Source organism: Ranitomeya imitator, chromosome 2 (genome assembly GCF_032444005.1).
Source record: "Ranitomeya imitator isolate aRanImi1 chromosome 2, aRanImi1.pri, whole genome shotgun sequence".
Classification (NCBI taxonomy): domain Eukaryota; kingdom Metazoa; phylum Chordata; class Amphibia; order Anura; family Dendrobatidae; genus Ranitomeya; species Ranitomeya imitator.
Window position 1 is genome coordinate 515,099,764 of NC_091283.1, and position 24,519 is coordinate 515,124,282.

General features: G+C 50.3%; 2 protein-coding genes across 3 annotated transcripts in view; one reads left to right on the top strand and one right to left on the bottom strand.

Moving 5' to 3' along the window:
* The window catches only part of COPZ2 (COPI coat complex subunit zeta 2), a 49,160-nt gene extending 41,946 nt beyond the window's left edge, over positions 1–7,214 (bottom strand). The window contains exon 1 of the mRNA XM_069751737.1: positions 7,122–7,214. Coding sequence (XP_069607838.1) covers positions 7,122–7,160 — 39 coding nt within the window. The 5' untranslated portion in view covers positions 7,161–7,214. The remainder of the gene's footprint in view (positions 1–7,121) is intronic.
* Positions 7,215–7,817: 603 nt separating this feature from the next.
* On the top strand, positions 7,818–24,287 carry NFE2L1 (NFE2 like bZIP transcription factor 1). 2 transcript variants are annotated; one of them, XM_069751739.1, is made up of 6 exons: positions 7,818–7,935; positions 10,080–10,647; positions 17,744–17,935; positions 18,538–18,597; positions 18,679–18,837; positions 22,078–24,287. In XM_069751739.1, exons 2-6 carry the CDS (start codon positions 10,150–10,152, stop codon positions 23,329–23,331), a joined length of 2,163 nt encoding a protein of 720 aa, XP_069607840.1. In that variant the 5' UTR covers positions 7,818–7,935; positions 10,080–10,149; the 3' UTR covers positions 23,332–24,287. The 2 variants fall into 2 exon arrangements, with proteins under 2 accessions (XP_069607840.1, XP_069607839.1); XM_069751738.1 differs by lacking the exon at positions 7,818–7,935 and adding an exon at positions 9,556–9,577.
* The last annotated feature ends 232 nt before the right edge of the window (positions 24,288–24,519 follow it).

The following is a 24,519-nucleotide window of genomic DNA, read 5'->3' on the forward strand; positions in this document are numbered from 1 at the left end:
AAAGGAGCCCATGTGTGGCAAGCCCTGAGGACGACTGGATGACTAAACAGTGCCCCTCATCAGTGAGCTATCTCACCAGAAGGGAAAGGACCATAAAGTTACTTCCCATTATTTAATTGTTCTTGTGATGCAGCTCTTATCATAAACTTGAATGAAATAAAACCTTATTTTTTGCTTTAATACTTTTAACTGTGTGTGCTGTGTTCATCTTTATTTGTTTGTTTTGAAAAAAAGTGTAAAGCATTAAAAACCAAGAGTTTCTACCAGGGATTAACAATAAGGAATTATTTATTCCACGAGAACAATTAAATAATGGGAATTAACTTTTTGGTTAAATCTGTCTGTTTAGCCTTTGCTGGTTATTAAAAATAAGGGGGACCCCACATCCTTTTTTTAGGGTCCCCGCTGTCTATTTGGACTGTACGGTCTGTGAATTTACTGTACTCGGCTGATGAAATGTAGGGTTTCCTTGGAGATGGGTGGTAAAAATCGGACAGTGCATGCATGGCCCTTGTGCTGTGTGATTTTTTTTTTTATCGCACCCATTGACTTGCATTTGTGAGTGCGATCCGATTCTCGCAGTCGCCGCATTCTGTGATTATTTTCTCAGTCCAATCCGAGCACTGACTCATTTACTAACATTGCTTGCACTCGTCTGATTTATATGCTTGTGTGAGCGTGCCCTTACCCTATTTCACACCACTTGGATTATTTTTCCTTGTTTCCCAGTTGCATTATTTGATTAAACGGATCGTGTCATTCAAAACTACAACTTGTCCAGCAAAAAACAAGCCCAGCTGGCTGTTAGGGTATGTGTCCACGGGCCGGATTACATCCGGATTAGCTGTGGATTGAACGCTGCGTACAGCCGCAGCGTTCAACCCGCAGCGTCCAGATGTTACAGCCTAGTAGAGGGGATTTTATGAAATGTCATCTCCACTATGCGTGCGAACACGCACCCGGCGGCCCTGCATATACGGACGTGGAGACTGCAGCATGTCTGTTTACCTTGCGGTGACGCTCCGTCGCCGCAAGGTAAATATCACTGTCCTATGTATGGGGTGCGGCAATTCCAGATGTGTTCAATCTGGAATCACCACTCGTACAGAAGGGGGCGACGCTTTGGGCAGAGTGGGGTTTCCGCTCCGTCCAAAGCGCTGACAATGCGGCCCGTGGAGACGCACCCTTACTGACCACACTACTCTTCTCTTTATTGGTCTCATGGGTGACTGTAAACTCCTGCCATTTGTGACAGGTAATCTGGGGGCTGTAGCTGTAATACGGGGTACATGTCCCCAGTCCACATAAAACCACAGGAAATCACTGGGTTTAGTGCATTCCCCGCAGATTTACTGGATACAGTAGTACAGCCATGCTCGCTATGTGGAGTCATTTACCCCTTCTGCTCCTCTCCATCTTGCTCCAGTCCAAAGAGTTGGTGAACGATTCTTTGATCTCAGGCTACTTTCACACTTGCGTTTTTTGCAATCCGTCGTTTTGGGCAAAAAACGGATCCTGCAAATGTGCCTGCAGGATGCGTTTTTTGCCCATAGACTTGTATTAGCGACGGATCGCGACGTGTGGCCACACGTCGCGTCCGTTGTGCGACGGATCCGTCGTGTTTTGGCGGACCGTCGTCACAAAAAAGTTCAATGTAACGTTTTTTTGTCGCGTCCGCCATTTTCTACCGCACATGCGCAGCCGAAACTCCGCCCCCTCCTCCCTGGACTTCAGAATGGGCAGCGGATGTGTTGAAAAACGGCATCCGCTGCCCACGCCGTGCGCAAATTTCACAACGTGTGTCGGTACATCGGCCCGACGCATAACGACGGACCCGTACCGATGCTAGTGTGAAAGTAGCCTTAGGCTTCTTTCACACTAGCGTCGGGCCCGGCCCGTCGCAGTGCGTCGGGCCGAGGTTACCGACGCTAGCGTTGCCTCCGCCGCACAACGGGTGCAGCGGATGCTGCTTTTCAGCGCATCCGCTGCCCCATTGTGAGGTGCGGGGAGGTGGGGGAGGAGTTCCGGCCGCGCATGCGCGGTCGGAAAAGACGGTCCGTCGGCTGCAAAAAATGTTACATGGAACGTTTTTTGCGGCCGACGGTTGGCCGAAAAACGGCGCAACCGTCGCGCGACGGTTGCGACGTGTGGCAATCCGTCGCGTAATGTTAGTCAATGGAGAAAAAACGCATCCTGCAAACACTTTTTCAGGATGCGTTTTTTCTGCAAAACGACGCATTGTGACGGATTGCAGTTAACGCTAGTGTGAAAGTAGCCTTAAGGCTACTTTCACACATTAGGCTTTTTGTTTCAGACACAATCCGGCCAATGTTAGAAAAAACGGATCCGTTGCAAATAGTGAAAAAACTGATGCAACAGATCCGTTTTTCTGCTGGATCCAGTTTTCACTTTTAACATGGAGTTTACATTGACCATCGAGAGAGAGATCTCCATGATTTCAATAGAAAAGGCTTTGAAAACTGGATCCGGACGCCGCATTCAATGTTTCACATGGCCGTTTCACGCGTTTTTGGCCGGTTCCGTCACTGTGCGCTTTTTTCGCCGCACAAAAAATCGTCCATCTGGATGTTTTCTCCAGCTGCCGGAAACGACTATTTGGATGGATCTGGGAAAAAAAGGATGAAACATCTGGCCATCAGGCGCAATCCAGCGCTAATACAACTCTATGAGAAAAAAATGGATCCGGCGTAAAAAAAAAAAACGGATCCGTTTTTTTTTTTTTTAAATTGCCGGATTGTGCCTGAAACAAAAAGCCTGATGTGTGAAAGTAGCCTAACCCAGCAATCGCAGTCCAAGCCTAGTGGATGAGATTCTATGGAATTCTCCAGAGTGTGATGTGACACCCCTGGTGTGTAATGTAACCCCTGCTGTATGATGTGACTCGTCCTGCTGTGTGATGTCACTCCTGCTGTGTAATGTGAGCATTACTGTGTAATGTCAGCGCTGCTGTGTGATGCGAGCGCTGCTGTGTAATGTAACCCCTGCTGTGTGATGCGAGCGCTGCTGTGTAATGTCAGCACTGCTGTGATGTGACCACTGCTGTGTAACATGACCCCTGCTGTGTAATGTGAGCACTGCTGTGTAATGTTAACGCTGCTGTGATGTCAGCACTGCTGTGTAATGTGACTCCTGCTGTGTAATGTTAGCACTGCTGTTTGATGTGACCCCTGCTGTGTGATGTGACCCCTGCTGTGTGATATGACTCATGCTGTGTGATGTGACCCCTGCTGTGTGATATGACTCATGTTGTGTGATGTGACACCTGCTGTGTGATGTGACCCCTGCTGTGTGATGTGACCCCTGCTGTGTGATGTGACTACTGCTGTGTGATGTGACCCCTGCTGTGTGATGTGACCCATGCTGTGTGATGTGACCCCTGCTGTGTGATGTGACCCCAGCTGTGTGATGTGACCCCTGCTGTGTGATGTGACCCCTGCTGTGTGATGTGACACCTGCTGTGTGATGTGACACCTGCTGTGTGATGTGACACCTGCTGTGTGATGTGACCCCTGCTGTGTGATGTGACCCCTGCTGTGTGATGTGACACCTGCTGTGTGATGTGACACCTGCTGTGTGATGTGACACCTGCTGTGTGATGTGACCACTGCTGTGTGATGTTAGCACTGCTGTTTGATGTGACCCCTGCTGTGATGTGACCCCTGCTGTGTGATGTGACCCCTGCTGTGTGATGTGACACCTGCTGTGTGATGTGACTACTGCTGTGTGATGTGACCCCTGCTGTGTGATGTTAGCACTGTTTGATGTGACCCCTGCTGTGTGATGTGACCCCTGCTGTGTGATGTGACCCCTGCTGTGTGATGTGACACCTGCTGTGTGATGTGACACCTGCTGTGTGATGTGACACCTGCTGTGTGATGTGACCCCTGCTGTGTGATGTGACACCTGCTGTGTGATGTGACCCCTGCTGTGTGATGTGACCCCTGCTGTGTGATGTGACACCTGCTGTGTGATGTGACACCTGCTGTGTGATGTGACACCTGCTGTGTGATGTGACCACTGCTGTGTGATGTTAGCACTGCTGTTTGATGTGACCCCTGCTGTGTGATGTGACCCCTGCTGTGTGATGTGACCCCTGCTGTGTGATGTGACACCTGCTGTGTGATGTGACTACTGCTGTGTGATGTGACCCCTGCTGTGTGATGTTAGCACTGCTGTTTGATGTGACCCCTGCTGTGTGAGGTGACCCCTGCTGTGTGAGGTGACCCATGCTGTGTGATCTGACCCCTGCTGTGCGATGTGACACCTGCTGTGTGATGTGACCCCTGCTGTGTGATGTGACACCTGCTGTGTGATGTGACACCTGCTGTGTGATGTGACCCCTGCTGTGTGATGTTAGCACTGCTGTTTGATGTGACCCCTGCTGTGTGAGGTGACCCATGCTGTGTGATGTGACCCCTGCTGTGTGATCTGACCCCTGCTGTGCGATGTGACACCTGCTGTGCGATGTGACTTCTGCTGTGTAATGTCAGCTCTGCTGTGTAATGTGATCAATTCCTGTAGTAACAATTGTGATAGACTGACCATACAATCCACCAGTTTGGATGTTACCCCTTGTATTTGATAGGGAATCCTTTCCTGATCCTCACAGTTTCCTTCTTACTTTCGGACATTTTTTCCGCACAGAACATTTCAGTTGCAGAAACCCCATTCACGTGTACAGGATATGGATTGATGTCAGGCAAATGGATACCTGAGCCAAAACTGCCCATTCTGAATGTAAGCTTGTAACTTGTAAGCACACACACATTTTATATAACGACATGTGATATCTATGGGCTATTCTGGTGTACACTAGTTGTCTGTGCTCCGGTCCCCAGTGTACACTGGTCTGTCTGTGCTCCGGTCCCCAGTGTACACTAGTTGTCTGTGCTCCGGTTCCCAGTGTACACTAGTTGTCTGTGCTCCGGTCCCCAGTGTACACTGGTCTGTCTGTGCTCCGGTCCCCAGTGTACACTAGTCTGTCTGTGCTCCGGTCCCCAGTGTACACTGGTCTGTCTGTGCTCCTGTCCCCAGTGTACACTAGTCTGTCTGTGCTCCTGTCCCCAGTGTACACCAGTCTGTCTGTGCTCCGGTTCCCAGTGTACACGTCTGTCTGTGCTCCTGTCCCCAGTGTACACTAGTCTGTCTGTGCTCCTGTCCCCAGTGTACACTAGTCTGTCTGTGCTCCTGTCCCCAGTGTACACTAGTTGTCTGTGCTCCTGTCCCCAGTGTACACCAGTCTGTCTGTGCTCCGGTTCCCAGTGTACACCAGTCTGTCTGTGCTCCTGTCCCCAGTGTACACTGGTCTGTCTGTGCTCCTGTCCCCAGTGTACACAGGTCTGTCTGTGCTCCGGTCCCCAGTGTACACCGGTCTGTCTGTGCTCCGGTCCCCAGTGTACACCAGTCTGTCTGTGCTCCGGTCCCCAGTGTACACCAGTCTGTCTGTGCTCCTGTCCCCAGTGTACACCAGTCTGTCTGTGCTCCTGTCCCCAGTGTACACCAGTCTGTCTGTGCTCCTGTCCCCAGTGTACACCAGTCTGTCTATGCTCCTGTCCCCAGTGTACACCAGTCTGTCTGTGCTCCTGTCCCCAGTGTACACCAGTCTGTCTGTGCTCCTGTCCCCAGTGTACACCAGTCTGTCTGTGCTCCTGTCCCCAGTGTACACTGGTCTGTCTGTGCTCCGGTCCCCAGTGTACACCAGTCTGTCTGTGCTCCGGTCCCCAGTGTACACCAGTCTGTCTGTGCTCCTGTCCCCAGTGTACACCAGTCTGTCTGTGCTCCTGTCCCCAGTGTACACCAGTCTGTCTGTGCTCCTGTCCCCAGTGTACACCAGTCTGTCTGTGCTCCTGTCCCCAGTGTACACCAGTCTGTCTGTGCTCCTGTCCCCAGTGTACACCAGTCTGTCTGTGCTCCTGTCCCCAGTGTACACCAGTCTGTCTGTGCTCCTGTCCCCAGTGTACACCAGTCTGTCTGTGCTCCGGTCCCCAGTGTACACCAGTCTGTCTGTGCTCCTGTCCCCAGTGTACACCGGTCTGTCTGTGCTCCTGTCCCCAGTGTACACCGGTCTGTCTGTGCTCCTGTCCCCAGTGTACACAGGTCTGTCTGTGCTCCTGTCCCCAGTGTACACAGGTCTGTCTGTGCTCCTGTCCCCAGTGTACACCGGTCTGTCTGTGCTCCTGTCCCCAGTGTACACAGGTCTGTCTGTGCTCCTGTCCCCAGTGTACACCAGTCTGTCTGTGCTCCTGTCCCCAGTGTACACCAGTCTGTCTGTGCTCCTGTCCCCAGTGTACACCGGTCTGTCTGTGCTCCTGTCCGCAGTGTACACCAGTCTGTCTGTGCTCCTGTCCCCAGTGTACACCGGTCTGTCTGTGCTCCGTTTCCCAGTGTACACAGGTCTGTCTGTGCTCCTGTCCGCAGTGTACACCGGTCTGTCTGTGCTCCTGTCCCCAGTGTACACCAGTCTGTCTGTGCTCCTGTCCCCAGTGTACACCAGTCTGTCTGTGCTCCTGTCCCCAGTGTACACCAGTCTGTCTGTGCTCCTGTCCCCAGTGTACACCGGTCTGTCTGTGCTCCGTTTCCCAGTGTACACAGGTCTGTCTGTGCTCCTGTCCGCAGTGTACACAGGTCTGTCTGTGCTCCTGTCCCCAGTGTACACAGGTCTGTCTGTGCTCCTGTCCGCAGTGTACACCGGTCTGTCTGTGCTCCTGTCCCCAGTGTACACCAGTCTGTCTGTGCTCCTGTCCCCAGTGTACACCAGTCTGTCTGTGCTCCTGTCCCCAGTGTACACCGGTCTGTCTGTGCTCCTGTCCGCAGTGTACACCAGTCTGTCTGTGCTCCTGTCCCCAGTGTACACCGGTCTGTCTGTGCTCCGTTTCCCAGTGTACACAGGTCTGTCTGTGCTCCTGTCCGCAGTGTACACAGGTCTGTCTGTGCTCCTGTCCGCAGTGTACACAGGTCTGTCTGTGCTCCTGTCCGCAGTGTACACAGGTCTGTCTGTGCTCCTGTCCCCAGTGTACACCAGTCTGTAACTATCGTATCGTACAATATCCCGATACACGGTGACGAGCGGTATGACACACGGTTACTCGTCCTCCTCGTACCGATAAACTCTCCATCGGACTGGCAGCCAGCTCGCACATCTTGAAGGAAATGTCTTTAAATTATAGCTCCGCCCACTGCATTATCGCTCCGCCCACGATACACCGCCCTCTCACGTGGAAGCCGCCTTCTTCTGTTTCTACACGACTCCGCCCCCTGAGCGCCCCACACCCCAGAGGTGATAAAACTCCCAGTAACAGTGACCACGCCCTTTCTCCTCCCCTAACGCAATGGCGTATCGGATACTGTTTACGAAGTGGCGTCACACGCACCGAAACTTCCAGAACGTCTGACGTAACACGTAATATTTTTGCAAGTCACTGTCGGGGCCTGTGCCCGTTCCTTTCTTCGTTCTGACTCGCCGTCATGTCCAAACGGGCAGCAGCTTTTCATAATTGACCTGTGCGCAGCGGGCTGATAACTAGGGAGACAGAATGGGTTAAAGAGAGGTGAAAGCGCTTCTGCCAGCTGATAGGTGGAGTCGGGAGCCTGTCAATGACGTCATCCTAGCATGTTGGCGCTAGGGCGCGTGATTAGCCGCCGAACTGTCAGTGACAGTTAAGTGGTGTGGTCTCATTCTCTCTTCCCATTGGCCGCCTCTTGTGCTGCTCTCCGTTGATTGGTTGCCTGTAGTGTGGGCTTGTCCTCGGCTTGTGTACCTGTAGTGTAGGAGATCTGTGATTGGTGGAGGGCGGGTTGTCTGTTTTGCCGGGGATGCGGAAGTGATAGTTGGGCTGCGGGTGCGGGTACACGGGCGGTGGATGCACGAGGACGGAGGAGAGCGGAGAGACTATTCAGCGCGTGTGTGAGAACCAGGTACCGGTGCGGCGGCGATGGAAAAGGCGCAGACTATGGGGCACTAGCGGCTGTGTGAACGGGCGGCTGTCTATTGCATCACTGCACAGTGCATAACGTGCGGCGAGAGCAGACCCGTGCTAGTGGTCTCTGTTATCAGCCAGTTTATTATTTGGGCGGTGGACAAGAACTCCGTTTTTTTGTTTAGTTCTTTACTGCTGGAAAGTCCCTGGGATCCTCCACTCCAATAACCTGTCCTCATCTGTGTCCAGAGACCTCATCTAATGTGGGGGCCCCCACCACTATAACCAGACCTCATCTAATGTGGGGGCCCCCACCCCTATAACCAGACCTCATCTAATGTGGGGGCCCCCACCCCTATAACCAGACCTCATCTAATGTGGGGGCCCCCACCCCTATAACCAGACCTCATCTAATGTGGGGGCCCCCACCACTATAACCAGACCTCATCTAATGTGGGGGCCCCCACCCCTATAACCAGACCTCATCTAATGTGGGGGCCCCCACCCCTATAACCAGACCTCATCTAATGTGGGGGCCCCCACCACTATAACCAGACCTCATCTAATGTGGGGGCCCCCACCCCTATAACCAGACCTCATCTAATGTGGGGGCCCCCACCCCTATAACCAGACCTCATCTAATGTGGGGGCCCCCACCCCTATAACCAGACCTCATCTAATGTGGGGGCCCCCACCACTATAACCAGACCTCATCTAATGTGGGGGCCCCCACCCCTATAACCAGACCTCATCTAATGTGGGGGCCCCCACCCCTATAACCAGACCTCATCTAATGTGGGGGCCCCCACCACTATAACCAGACCTCATCTAATGTGGGGGCCCCCACCCCTATAACCAGACCTCATCTAATGTGGGGGCCCCCACCCCTATAACCAGACCTCATCTAATGTGGGGGCCCCCACCCCTATAACGAGACCTCATCTAATGTGGGGGCCCCCACCCCTATAACCAGACCTCATCTAATGTGGGGGCCCCCACCCCTATAACCAGACCTCATCTAATGTGGGGGCCCCCACCCCTATAACGAGACCTCATCTAATGTGGGGGCCCCCACCCCTATAACGAGACCTCATCTAATGTGGGGGGCCCCACCCCTATAACGAGACCTCATCTAATGTGGGGGCCCCCACTCCTATAACCAGACCTCATCTAATGTGGGGGCCCCCACCCCTATAACCAGACCTCATCTAATGTGGGGGCCCCCACCCCTATAACCAGACCTCATCTAATGTGAGGGCCCCCACCCCTATAACCAGACCTCATCTAATGTGGGGGGCCCCACCCCTATAACCAGACCTCATCTAATGTGGGGGGCCCCCACCCCTATAACCAGACCTCATCTGTGTCCAGAGACCTCATTTACTGTGGGGTCCCCCCAAATTTGCACTGAACGATAGTTTTCTCATAATGGCAGATCAGGGTGTGTAATATAGGGGATCACAGGTTATCTGATGGGGGAGGGGCACTGCTGGAGGGATTTCATGGTATAAGCTCGCACACTTTAGACTGTGCCCTGTCCGACCCCTCCACACCCCACACGGCTATGCTGTGACAGGATTTCATCATCTTATTTCTGCTGTGAAAGAAAAGGGCAGAGGACTGATCTGTGGCCGAGCAGTGTGTGTAATACGTGTGTATATATAATGCGTCTGTGCGGACAGGGCTGATCCCCTCAATGTACCAGCAGGCATTTACAGGGGGAGGTGAAGGCCCTGACGCTATATCTGTTCTTTCGTTACATAAATATCATAAGACAAGTGCCCACCCTATAAGATCGGCTGGGGGACTACAGCTCCCATCATGCGGGCAGTATGTGCACATGCCGGTAGATATAGCTGGGTCGGGCACACGTCCCTGGGGGTCTTGTTTGTTGTGTGTTGTGGTTACCGCCTCCGTCCTTATCTCTGGCTTTAGACTCTGCTACAACAAAAGCTGTGCTGGCCGTCCCTGAATTACCAGTCAGATGAGCTGAGGGTGTGATGAATGTGGGTCAGCGAGCACCTGGGTGAAGGTTGCCTTACATAACGCTGCTGTGATGCAATGCTCCTGTAATTCTGCATTTTCCGCTTCATGAATGATCAGTATCAGCCTGTAACACTCTCCTGTTTCCCTCTTTTTCAGGAGCCGGCTCATCCCTGTGTGCAGGAAAGTGCCAGTGTTGGGGGTCCCTTCTTCCCTGGGGCTCCCAGACATGCTGTCTTTGAAGAAGTATCTGACGGAGGGTCTTATCCAGTTCACCATACTGTTGAGCCTCATGGGTGTGCGTGTGGACTTGGACTCCTACCTGCCCTCTCACCTCCCCAATCTGCATGAGATTATCCTGGGGCCTACTTCTGCCTACACCCAGACTCAGTTCCACAGCCTCCGTGGCACCACCGATGGCTACGGCGTGCACCCCAAAAGCGTGGACTTAGACCAGTTTTTCACCTCCCGTAGACTGTTGAGCCGTATGCGTGCCCTTGACAGGCTACAAGTGCCCAGCACAGAACTTGATACCTGGCTAGTGCACAGGGAGGCGGACGGCTCTGTATCCAGCGCTCAGACTGGCTCCAGCCTATCCCCGGAAGGCCCTCAGGATCTCCCCTCGTCTGACAGCAGCCTCAGAGACAATAGGGAGTCAGAGCAAGGACGTGGAACCGACGAGCTGGGAGCGACCGCACCATCTGAAAGCTCCGAACTAAACAAGGAGGTAAGGAGCAAGCTGGGCCCCCACACTTGGCTGATAGGGGGCACTGACCCCCATATGTTAACTTCTCATGCTATGCTCCTTGAATCTGAGCTCTTGGCTGCTGTCACGGAGACTATAGATAAGTGATTTGGAGGAAGTAAGGCCACTAATTTGCCAAATTGATCAGTGACCACCTTGTCCCCCATGTGAGTTTTGCAAGGAGTTAAAGGGAACCTGTCACCCTTTTTTTTCAGTAGGAGATAAAAATACCGTTAAATAGGGCCTGAGCTGTGCTTTACAATAGGGTATTTTTTGTCCCCTGATTCCCTACCTATGCTGCTGAAATACCTTACAAAAGTGTCCTTTTTCGCCTGTCAATCAGGCTGGTCAGGTCGGATGGGCGTGGTCACAGCGCTGTTTCTTCCCCACATCTTGCTTATGTTCCCGTTGGTGGCGTAGTGCTTCTCGCATGCGCAAGTGCCGAATGCACTGCGCAGCTGTAGAAAAAGAGCGCGCTCGCCGATATTCAGCGGTTTCTCGGTGGGCGCGGCCATCTTCCTGAGGCCGCGCGTGCGCAGATGGAGTCTCCTGCTTCCCGGGGCTTCAGGAAAATGGCCGCGGGATGCCGCGCGTGCGCAGATGGACATCGCGGCGGCCATTTTCCTGAAGCCGAGTTTGAATCTCGACTTCAGGAAAATGGCCGCTGCGATGTCCATCTGCGCACGCGCGGCATCCCGCGGCCATTTTCCTGAAGCCCTGGGAAGCAGGAGACTCCATCTGCGCACGCGCGGCCTCAGGAAGATGGCCGCGCCCACCGAGAAACCGCTGAATAGCGGCGAGCGCGCTCTTTTTCTACAGCTGCGCAGTGCATTCGGCACTTGCGCATGCGAGAAGCACTACGCCACCAACGGGAACATAAGCAAGATGTGGGGGAGAAACAGCGCTGTGACCACGCCCATCTGACCTGACCAGCCTGATTGACAGGCAAAAAAGGCCACTTTTGTAAGGTATTTCGGCAGCATAGGTAGGGAATCAGGGGACAAAAAATACCCTATTGTAAAGCACAGCTCAGGCCCTATTTAACGGTATTTTTATCTCCTACTGAAAAAACGGGGTGACAGGTTCCCTTTAAAGCGGCTCTGCAGCCAAAGATCCCCAGATATTACTGTAGTTCCCCGGGGTCATATATTCATATTATTTATTTGGGGTGTCATTTCTATTAACTTCAGTAATGTCTTGTTATTCAATAGAATTAAATTCTCTCTCCCCCCCCCCCCCCAAAAAAAAAAAAATAAATATATATACTCACTCACTCTCTCTAGATGGTGGCCCGATTCTAACGTATCGAGTATTCTAGAATATGTAGGTAGTATATAGCACAGCCACGTAGTACATTGTAGAGCCACGTAGTATATAACAGTCACGTAGTGTATTGCACAGCTACGTAGTGTATAACAGAGCCCACGCAGTATGTAACACAGCCCACATAGTATATAGCAATGTGGGCACCATATGCGTGGTTAAAAAAGACAAAATAAAAAATAAACATATACTCACCTTCCGAAGACCCCTTGAAGTCCTGTGAAGTCCTGGCGCCTGTGTGCGGTGCACGCGGCAGCTTCCGTTCCCAGGGTTGGTATGAGCGCAGGACCTGTGATGACGTCGCGGTCACATGACCGTGACGTCATGGCAGGTCCTTCTCGCATAGCATCCTTGGCACCGGAACCTGCCGCTTGCACTGCTGAGGACAGCGCCACGTCGGAGGGTGAGAATAACCTTTTTTTAAATTATTATTATTTGTCACATTAGATCTTTTTACTATTGATGCTGCATAGGCAAAAAAGTTGGGGACACACAGGGTTAATAGCGGCGGTAACTGAGTGAGTTACCTGTGGCATAACGTGGTCCGTTACTGCTGGCATTAACCCTGTGTGAGCGGTGACTGCGGGGAGTACATAGCGGGCGCCGGGCACTGACTGCAGGGGAGTAGGGAGGGACTAATCGGACTGTGGCTGTCGCTGATTGGTCGCGGCAGCCATGACAGGCAGCTGGCGAGACTAATCAGCGACTTGGATTCGATGACAGACAGAGGCCGCGATCAATGAATATCCGTGACAGACAGAAGGACAGAAAGACGGAAGTGACCTTTAGACAATTATATAGTAGAGAGATATATATAGTATAATAATAATTTATTATTAACTAAGGAGGTTGGCACAGGATCATGGCACTGCTATACCCGATAGTGTCGTCACATGCCTGGACTTGTGTGCGGATATGTTTACGCAGGATATGATGTGGAGGGTGGGGGCTGTTGTTCTGCTGCTCTGTGACATGTGAGACTGGTGAAGTCTGCAATGCAGACAGAAATAGGGTCACCTTACATTGCTTCACAGCCAAGAGCATCTGCTCCAAGCGTGGGCTAGGCAAATGTTTCTAGGAGTCTTAATACTGTGCCCGTGCAGTGTGTGCACTGATCATATTACATGGTAGAGAGACATCGGGTCATGTGAAGCCCTCATGTTTAATTAGGAAGTTCTACGCATGTAGACCTAACCCCAGAAAGCCCCTCATCTACCCGCTGGGACCGGATCTGTGGGGTGCATGTGTGCTACTAACTGTCGGGGCATAAATGCCATGTTTTCTAAGAACTGTATCACTCATGCAGTTTTTTTTAGTGTAAGAATCAAATAATTAGGATAAATGCTGTGGATAAGAAACTGGACATAATAGTTTAAGAACCTCTAAGGCCATGTTCACACAATGCGGTTTTTACTGCGGAACCGCCGCGATTTTGCCGCTGCGGGTCCGCAGCTGTTTTCCATGCAGGGTACATTACAATGTTCACTATGGAAAACAGGAACCGCTGTGCAGATGATGCGGAAATTCACTAAAAAAGCCGCGCTGAATAGCTGCGGTAAAAAAGAAGTACCATGTCACTTCTTTGTGCGGAACTGCAGCGGTTCTGCACCCATTGACCTCCATTGTGAGGGTCAAACCCGCAGTAAAACCCGCAGACAAAAAAATATCTGTGGGTTTTCTGCGGTTTGTGGTGCAGAACCGCTGCAGCAGGAAGTGCGTGGGCGGAGTGTGGCTGTTCCCCCTCATCTCCCCCCCCTTATACTTACCGGGCCTCCCGGTGTCCGTCCGTCCGTCTTCTCCCTGGGCGCCGCCATCTTCCAAGATGGCGGGCACATGCGCAGTGCGCCCGCCGAATCTGCCGGCCGGCAGATTCGTTCCAGGCACATTTTGATCACTGTGATAACCTCAGTGATCAAAAAAAAAAAAAAAAAGTAAATGACCCCCCCCCCCCCCCCCCCTTATCACCCCCATAGGTAGTAACAATAATAAAATAAAGATTTTTTTTTTTCTCCTCACTACAGTTAGAACTAGGGTTAGGGGTAGGGATAAGGGTAGGGTTAGGGTATTTTCAGCCATTTTAACCCTAAAAAAACTTCCTAGAAAACACACACTCTGCAGAGAAAACTGCATAAAAAACGCACTAAAAACCGCATCAAAAAACGCACCTGCGTTTTCTGCCAAGAGCTGCGGTTTTTAGTGCAGAAAAAACAGCAGGGAAATCAGGAACGTGTGAACATGGCCTAAATCAGTGATTTTCAACCTTTTTTGAGCCGCGGCACACTTTTTATACTTAAAAAATCCCGAGGCACACCACCAACCAAAATGGCACAAAATGGTGCGTCCAGGTTTGAGATGAAAGTCTGCAGTCATTCTATGTGACTGCAGGCTTCTGAATTCTCACAGCGCAAGCACTGCACACCTTCAGGATTCTCCCTTGCCGGTGGCCAGAGTGGACGGTCATGACAGCACAAGTATATGATTTGGATACTTCTGGCCACATTCTAACTAGACGTGTCCGGCCTCAGTCAATTCATTTTCATTGAATGAGGCCACACATGTCTAGTCAGCAAGTGACCGCATGTATGTAAATCACCAACATCAGAGAATTATGATAGCAGTGTGCACTGTGAGAATTCAGAAGTCTGCAGTCACATAGTATGACTGCAGACTCATCACAACCTTGGACATCCCCTTTAATGTTCCTAACAAATAAAAATGAGAATTAGTATCACAAAAAAAACACATTTACATCCAGGTACCTGATAGATGACGTTGTTTGTGGAGTCGCCTCTTTCTTTTCATCTTCACCTTGTCCAGATGCCATGATGACTCTTCTCATCCACCGGCAGAGCTCGCTTCTGCAGACTTCCATCTTCTCCTGTCTTCTGCAGCACATCCCGACACAACACCCTTAAAGATAGCAGTGTTATTATAATGCTCCGGAATAACAATATCTGCCCTAGGCTGAGCTCCTGAGTAAATAATTGCCCCTCACTTTATTCCCAGCACATATGACCCTCACTGTCCCTCTTATGGTACATGCCATCCACACTACCCTCTCTCTCTTTTCCATACTTCACACTGCCTTCTCATACGGTGTCCCTCATAGAGAGCCCAGTCTCTCTACTGTGCCCCTTCATTACACTCCTCCTACTTGGCATACTGTCTCCTCCTGGCTGTTACCCTCACACTACTCAGTATCTATTATGTGTCCACTCACACTTTCATCCCCCCATACTGTCTGCACACATTTCTAATAGCCTCCTCCTGTACATCCCCCCCCCCCTGCTAACATACCCCTTTGCTCTCTCCATATTTCCTCCTCACACATTCCCCCCTCACACATTCCCCCGACTCCCCATACTGTCCTCACACATCCCATCACCGTTGCTCCCAGTACTGTCAGCACACATTTTTCCCCTCGCTACTGTGTCCACCCCCATCTCTCCACTCACCCCCACAGAATATACCCACTCCCCTTCCGATAGAATAAATCCATCCCCTTCCACACAGAATAAATGCACCCTGCCCCACACATGCTAAATAAATTCCAGCCCCCCCCCCACGTACACACTGAATAAATCCCCCCACACACTGAATAAATCCCCCCACACACTGAATAAATCCCCCCACACACTGAATAAATCCCCCCCCCACACTGAATAAATCCCCCCCACACACACTGAATAAATCCCCCCCCCACACACTGAATAAATCCCCCCCCCACACTGAATAAATCCCCCCCACACACTTAATAAATCCCCCCACATACTCCCCATAAACCCACCCCACATACTCCCCATAAACCCACCCCACGCTGAATCTTCGGTGTCTTCAGCTCCACAGCACAGGAGCACTTACCACCAAGTCTCTTCTTTCTCCTGCGCGCCGGATAGTGACGTCAGCAGCGTGATCACATGACTTGATCACGCTGCTGGCGTCGCTCTGACCCAGCGGTCAGAGCCTCAATTGTACTCGCAGCTGGTAGATGTCTGCGAGTACAATTGATCTCCGGGAGCCGGCGCGCTGCAGCTTCTCTGTGCCGCTGACAGCCGGCACAGAGAACAGCTGACTCCCGTTCCCCGCGGCACACCCGACCATGTGTCGCGGCACACTGGTTGAAAAACACTGGCCTAAATGATGTGGCTGAGCTGTGATCCACCCGGGGTGTAGACACCAGTGCTATAAAGCCTCCCAGTAGTCACAGAGGGCCCTGCTATTACTTCACAGCAATGGCCAAGTTGCAGACTTTCCAGCCTTTGCCTCTCGTGCCAAACTTATGCACCAACCAGGGTTTGTTTAAAAGAAATCCATGTTTCTTGGTGTATTAGGCTATGTGCACACGTAGGAAGGGTCCCTGCAGGTTCTCCCGCAGCGAATTTGATAAATCTGCAGGGCAAAACCGCTGCGGTTATCCCTGCAGATTTATCACGGTTTGTCTTGTGGTTTCCGCTGCGGGTTTTACTCCTGCACTTGTTTTACTATTGATGCTCCTAGTCCCTTTTTACCTTGGCGTCGTGTGCCCCCCTAGTCCCTTTTTACCTTAGCGTCGTTTGCCCCCCTAGTCCCTTTTTACCTTGGCGTCGTGTGCCCCCCTAGTCCCTTTTTACCTTGGCGTCGTGTGCCCCCCTTGTCCCTTTATACCGTGGCACTGTACAGTGATGCCTCCCTACATAGATCTTGTCCCGATCAGATTCTTAATACTTTACTTGCCATGACTGGAAATGCTGCAGTTCACTATTGCTATCGGTCACTCTCCTGCCCGGCATCTGATCTCCAGGGGATACTTTGTGTGAGCAGCAGACAGTCCAGCTTCTCCATGTCCTGTTAGGGTACGTTCACATTAGCGTTTTGCGAGGCTGCGTCGCATGCGTCATGCGCCCCTATATTTAACATGGGGGTGCATGGACATGCGTTGTCTTGCGTTTTGTGACACATGCGTCTTTTTTGGCGCAAGCGTCAGGGCGCAGAAGACGCAGCAAGTTGCATTTTTTTGCGTCCAAAATCATGCCAAAAAAAGGACGCATGCGTCACAAAACAATGCGTTTTTGTTTGCGTTGTGCATTGCGTCGCTGACGCAGCCCCGCACAACGCAAATGTGAACGTAGCCTTAGAGAGGGTTTGGTGATGAAGGGACCAGCAGCTGTTCCTGGTGTCACACGGGAGCATGAGCAGAGGTGCCAGGCCCGCACTTGCACAATATAGCATCTGTGTGACGCTGGCAGCCTTAGAGCCTGTTTACATGTATCCGGCAGGATGGGGCAGTCTTATGACCTGAATATTGGCAGCTCCTGATGCCATTCCACCCCCTCTCACGGTGCCAGACTCGTATGGGCTCCTTTGCTTGCCGTTACTGTGTATGATATATTTGTGTTTCCCCCAGCTTTCTGCAGATTGTATTAGGTGGGGATCAACCATGTGCAGCTGACACAAAAACAGGACGCAGTGACATCTCCCAGGGCTGTAAACGTGACAGTGACCTTGAGCCTCTGTGACAAGGACACTGCAGTAACCTGTGATGGAGTGTTTTTCCTACAATGGTGGCTAAATAGTTAAGAGCACCCTCATCGGTGGATATAACAGCACTTTATAGTTGTGTATTCTATGTCAGGCCGTAACATGAAGGCAGCAGAGTGTCCTAGCTCTTGAGTTACAACTCTGCAGCTTGGCGTGAACCGCTTGTGCCTCTGTCCGGACCTGTGCTTTTTACGTGAATACTGGAAAGATTTATTTGTATTTTTTTCCTCCTTTCCAGGAAATTGATCCAATAGATATTTTATGGCTTCAGGATATTGACCTTGGAGCTGGACGTGAAGATTTTGAGAGTAGAGGACATCACAAGGACAATGAAGATATTTGGGAATCTTTGCATGATGACCAAGGAAGTGAAACTGTGCAGCCCCTGGTGCAAGTGGATGGAGAGACTGGGGAAAATGTGCCACAGGAGGTGATTGTGCACCATGTGATGTCAGCTCGCCAAATATGTTCCTTTATAACCAGCTGAGCCTAGTGGTGCCTATAGTGATCGCTCAATAGAGCCATACAGGAAGAACTAAGGCCCCGATTCCTCAATACTGGCATTGTTCACTCCAGTCTTGATGAGTATTTCTGCCGGAGTCAGATGCTTCTGACTTGTACCTCTGTGGCACCTTGCCTCAAATCCTACTCCAGTCCCTGCTGGAGTAGGATTTGTGGCATAGCAAACAGAGCCACTCTTCACACCCCATCCCACTACAGCTCTGCCCACTTTTCTGGAACTTGGCAAAAATGACAGAACGCCAAGAGTCACAATGGTTGCACCATATTATCCAACTTTTCAAATCTTGTTATGCCAGAATACTGGTGTAAAAGCTTTGCTAAAAAGGCCCCTTTATATCTAGTTTGTTCTACTTCCCAATTCTTGCCCCATCTTCTAGCAGCACATTAATGTCCCTCTTTGCTCAGTTCAGTTGCAAAAAATTGAAATGGAGGCCATATTAGCCCATTACAACCATTGTCTTGATGAAGATTTGCCTTGCTATAGTAGTAATGGCTTCTGTTTTTCTTCAGGGTCAGACCGCGATGTCTGTGTCAGAGTGCCTGAGTTTTCTGTTTGCCGATTCCTCGGAGGTAATTCGGTATTCTCTCACCTGTTCTGCTCTCTTCCTTATAACCACTTGAGCAATGCAGTCTGATTTTTGCTCTGTACAGTTCCCAGCTCCTGGATCTCAGGTTATGCTGGACACAGAACCACGCCCAGAGGCTTTGGATCAGGCAGATGGTCTCCTGTCTCCTTTTCTCTCTGATATGGAGTCACCTCTCGATTTGGAAGAGCAATGGCAGGACCTGATGTCAATCATGGATATGCAGGTATTAATTAACTGCCCCATTATGAGATTGCCGTGAAGTGGCGGGGTAGCTCAAAGAATTGATCAATTGTTTGCTAAATGTCTCATATTTGAAATACAGTTAGAATTTATGTGCAATTGCACTTCAGTTATTGCGTTCTGACCATAAGCAGTGCTGGCTTCTTCCCATTAATTAATTTTTGCAGAGAATCAAACTAAATACACCTTATAAGTGTTAATATATTTTTAAGGGGATCTGTCACCCGATTTGACATTACAAACTGCTTATGTTATTAAAAAGTTGTTTCATTCCTGATGAGTCTGATGTACTTGCTTTCAAAATCCATATCCGAATATAATTTATAATCTTAATAATAAAATGCTCATTGTATGTTTCCAGTTAAAGCGTGAAAAGCCTCATGAGTCCAATTGTATGCAGTCTCTTCCCACAAAGCCTGACTGATGGATGCAGCTGGCCCTGAGCAGTGTGAGATCTCGGCAGGGAGGAGAGACACTGAGGAGCTGTCAGGCTAGGTGGGCAGAGATTGCGCATAACTTCGCGTAGTCAATGCTGATAATGATTCTAAAGAAAGTACAACAATCTCATGAGGGGATGGCTGTTTGTATTGTGCATTTTGTTGATGGATCTGCTTTAATTTTTATTTACCAAAAAAAGTGAGTCTTCGGGTCCATGCTCATGGCAAAGCCCTGTACAATAAGCATGTATGGCATAACAAAGTGTCTCTGTGGGTCTATATCACAGACCTTTAGGTGCCATATTGTCCCCTGGTAGCAATACACCAAGGGAAAATTGCCTGTGAACTATAGCATGTGATTGAGCATAACCCAATGATTTTGTTAGATTCGTTATGTACCTGAAATAAGACAGTAGCCCCGATTCATCAAAGCTTCTACACCATCTGGCACAAAAACACAATTTGAATATCGCCAATCTGGATGAATTGGTGCCAGTGTCTCCGTAGATCGGAGGAACACTTTAGACCAGGGGTCCCCAACCTTTCTTACCTTGAGAGCCACAGTCTGCTATGAAAGTTGGTCGAGAGCCACATTGTAGTATAGTGTATCGTGTTGGTGTACAGGAAACACACTAAGTCACCAGTGAAGTCCTCCATCTTTGCTTTTCATCTTCATCCAGCACAGACCGCCGTCACTTCTTCCAGCCAGGGCTTGTCTCTGCAGGAAATAAGTTATCTAGAGCTCTGCTTGCAGAACACATTACTTTTTTTCCCCAAATTCTAAACTACACCAGATGAAGGAAAAAAAAAAGGCGACTGTGTTGCTCTGCACAGTAACAGAACCGCCTCTCCCATTTAAAACACTATCCTCAAAAAATAAAATAAATACCTTACTGCAGTAATAATATCCCCTATCCTGGCCCCGGTGTGTCTCATTCCTTGCTCCAGCCATATGTTCTCCCATCCTGCCTCCATGTGATGCCCCATGATCCTGTCCCATCTGTCTCATGATCCTGTCCCATCTGTCTCATGATCCTGCTCCATCTGCCCCATGATCCTGCACCATGTGTCTCCATCCTGCCCCGTGATCATGCACCATCTGTCTCCATCCTGCCCCATGTTCCTGCACCATGTGTCTCCATCCTGCCCCATCTGTCTCCATTGTCTCCATCCTGCCCCATGATCCTGCACCATGTGTCTCCATCGTGCCCCATCTGTCTCCATCCTGCCCCATGATCATGCACCATCTGTCTGCATCCTGCCCCATAATCATGCACCATCTGTCTCCATCCTGCCCCGTGTTCCTGCACCATGTCTCCATCCTGCCCCATCTGTCTCCATTGTCTCCATCCTGCCCCATGATCCTGCACCATGTGTCTCCATCGTGCCCCATCTGTCTCCATCCTGCCCCATGATCATGCACCATCTGCCTCCATCCTGCCCCATGATCATGCACCATCTGTCTCCATCCTGCCCCATGTTCCTGCACCATGTGTCTCCATCCTGCCCCATCTGTCTCCATTGTATCAATCCTGCCCCATGATTCTGCACCATGTGTCTCCATCCTGCCCCATCTGTCTCCATTGTCTCCATCCTGCCCCATGATCCTGCACCATGTGTCTCCATCGTGCCCCATCTGTCTCCATCCTGCCCCATGATCATGCACCATCTGTCTCCATCCTGCCCCATGATCATGCACCATGTGTCTCCATCCTGCCCCATGATCATGCACCATCTGTCTCCATCCTGCCCCATGATCATGCACCATGTGTCTCCATCCTGCCCCATCTGTCTCCATTGTATCAATCCTGCCCCATGATTCTTCACCATCTATCTCAATCCTGCCCCATGATCCTGCACCATGTGTCTCCATCCTGCCCCATGATCCTGCACCATCTGTCTCCATCCTGCCCCATATTACGGCCCCATCTGTCTGCCATTCTGCCCCCCGTGTCTGCCATTCTGCCCCCCGTGTCTGCCATTCTGCCCTGGGCAGATGATGATCCCTCCAGACGTCTCAAGCGCGCCCTTACCGGTGAATGACAATAACCATCATATGCCTGCAAAGTGCGCGCTGACGTAATCTGCCAGCCTCCGATTGGCTGGCGACTTTAACTATTGCCGTGCGGGCCCGGGCCCACACTGCAATAGAGAAAATGAACCTGCGTCTCGGACTCAGGTTCAGTTACTGCACAGAGCAGAAGCCTGCCGCTGGGGTCCGATCAGCATAAGAGACGGGGCCCGATGTGGGCCTCCTCTGCTGATCAGGCCCCATACGCCAGTCAGGGCAGTAATGCCCTGGTGGCGCGGGTCACTGTGCTCTATTGAAGCTGCAGTAACCAAAGTTTTGCGAGATTTGTGAAGTCTCGCAAGACTTTGCGCGGCTTCAGTAGAGCACAGTGACCCGTGCCACAGCGCAGGCGTGAATGCAGTCAGTGATTGACTTACATACACAGGAGGGGCGGCATATTGCCATCGGCGGGGCGGCTCCCTGGGGACTTAACACAGTCTTATTTCCGGTGACCGTCGGCGAGCCACATGTGGCTCGCGAGCTACAGGTTGGGGACCCCTGCTTTAGACAATTGGCAGGCAGAGTGCACAGAAAAAGTTTTCTGTACTTCAAAATCTTAGGTGGGGAGAGCGCGTCAAATAGTTGTGCATAAGAGGGTAAAAGAAGGTCTGGGAATATTTTATAGGGCTGTATGTTGTAACTGGTATATATTTTTTTCAGCATGGAATGTCTACTTCATGGTTCATATTTTACTTTTTTTTTTTTTTTTTTGTAGCCAATGGATACTAATAGTTCAACGGAAGATCCCTTATATCTGAGCATAGATCCATCACTGCAGCAGAATGGGAACCTGGATACACAGTCTCTTCAGGGCTGTGCCCAAGACCTGTCTCTCTTTACTCCATCCATGGAAGCTTTTCCAGTCTCTGAGTCACCGCTGCCTCAGCTCTCTTCTCACAACTCTAGTGATATCAACTCCACTTTTGGATTTACCAATCTAACGGGAATTCTCTTCCCCTCACAGTTGAATAGCACATCCAATGACACCTCCAGCAACTCCCTGCAGGACCCTCTTGGTGGCATCTTTGGCGATGCTTTGTTTGATGAAATTAGCCTGATGGACCTGGCGCTTGAGGAGGGTTTTAGCCAAGTTCAAGCTTCTCAACTTCAAGAAGAGTTGGATTCAGATTCTGGCTTGTCTCTTGATTCACATCGAAGCCCAGCGTCTCCTAGTGGATCTGAGACCTCGTCTTCTTCCTGTTCTTCATCATCTTCCTCCTTCTCTGAGGAAGGAGCGGTGGGATACAGCTCTGACTCTGAAATGGTGGAACCAGAGGAAATTGATGAAGCCAGTGGTTACCAACCAGAATACAGCAAATTTTGCAGAATGAGCTCCCAGGACCCTGGCCGATTTAATCGCTTGCCTTTTCTTGAACACGTAGGACACAATCATACCTACAACATGGTTCCTGAGGAACCCGAGGAGCCACAGTTGCCTATAGCAGGGAGGGGGAGCCGAAGACAAGCGGCATTCATAGACCGACAGGCAGGACGAGATGAACAAAGAGCCAGAGCTATGAAGATCCCTTTCAGTAATGACAAAATCATTAATCTGCCTGTGGAAGAGTTTAATGAACTTCTTACCAAATACCAACTTAGTGAGGCCCAGCTTTGCTTGGTACGTGATATCCGTAGACGAGGAAAAAACAAGATGGCTGCTCAGAACTGCCGCAAGAGGAAACTGGACACAATTCTGAATCTGGAGCAGGAGGTGAAACGCCTCAACAGAGAACGTGGTTCTCAGTTGCGGGAAAAAGGAGAAAACTTGAGATCACTCCAGAGAATGAAGCAGGAAGTGGAGAACCTATATGAGGAGGTGTTCAGCCAGCTAAGAGACCAAGACGGTCGGCCATACTCTCCCCAGCAGTATGCCCTGCACTACACGAGCAATGGGAATGTAGTACTCATGCCACGCAACGCTGAGGGTCAACAAAATCGACGGCCAGAAAGAAAGGACCGGAGGAAGTGACGTAACTGTACCGAAAATCAGGAATATTACAGGACAGCGGGTGTGGGCTGTGTTTTCATTCAGGCCTCCGTATCAAACCTTTCACACAAGACTGACCCCAGTGAGTGATGAGGTAGATTTCTACACATACTGAGGGCCAGGGACTGTGTCCTGTCTGTCAGGGCCCCGTTTGTCCAGGAATGAGGAGGAGGCCAGCCGGGCCGGAGGGCAGAAGCATGCCCTGAAATCGTAATCCTAAGAAGCTGACACAGGCAGGGTGAAATACCATTTTTCTGTTTAATTTTTGATCTTGTAACGTTCAAAATGTAGGCAAATGTGTGTCGGGAAGTGAAGAGTAGCCTTGCATGAGGGTGAGCCGTGTCAGCGCTGTGCTTGCTAGGCACACTCTGTTTTTAAATGATTTGGGACAAGTGGCCTAATTGCTAAAGGAAATCTAAGCCTCCTAAAATATTGTACCAGGCTTTGCTGAGTCTCGTCCTGCAGGCGGCATTGAGTGCCGCTGGTTATTTTATGTGGCTCAGTTGTTCCTCGTCAGATGTGATTGTCATCAACAGGATAAAGATAGTTCCTCTTGTGTTAATTCTGATTTATCCGTACAGAATTTCCCAAGTTTAAAGATTGTATTGCCCCAAAGTGCCAGACAGGGCCATTACCCACGTTTTACTTACCAGTTCTAGCGCCATCCAGAGAATCCTGGGAAGTGGGCAGGATATAGTGTGTACTGTAGATTCCAATGCGGATTAGCAGGAATTATATTGAGGGATTGGAAATGAATCCTTCAGTCATTCTATTAAATTCACGTGATCAGTTAGGTTTAGAGTTTGCTGAGTGATAATAACTATGCACGTTCCATAATACATCATCCTGGAACTACGAAATTTATTGAAAGCTTTTTTTTTTTTTTTTTTCTTTTATTTGAAATAAACTGGTTTTGTGATACTCTCTAAACTTAATAACTTGTGTTGCCTTGTCTCTTTGCCATGAAAAAAATATTGCATCATCAAGCTCCTGATAAAGTGAAACCTGGCATTCACTAAGGTACTGGAAGACCAGTTGGATCCTCTGTAGGTTCGGGGGCTTGTACAATACTGGGGGGGGGGGGGGGGGGAAATGGGGCTTTTTTTTTTTTTTTTTATTCAAAATAAAAACAACTCCACACCTGTCCATAGGTTGTGCCTGGTATGATCA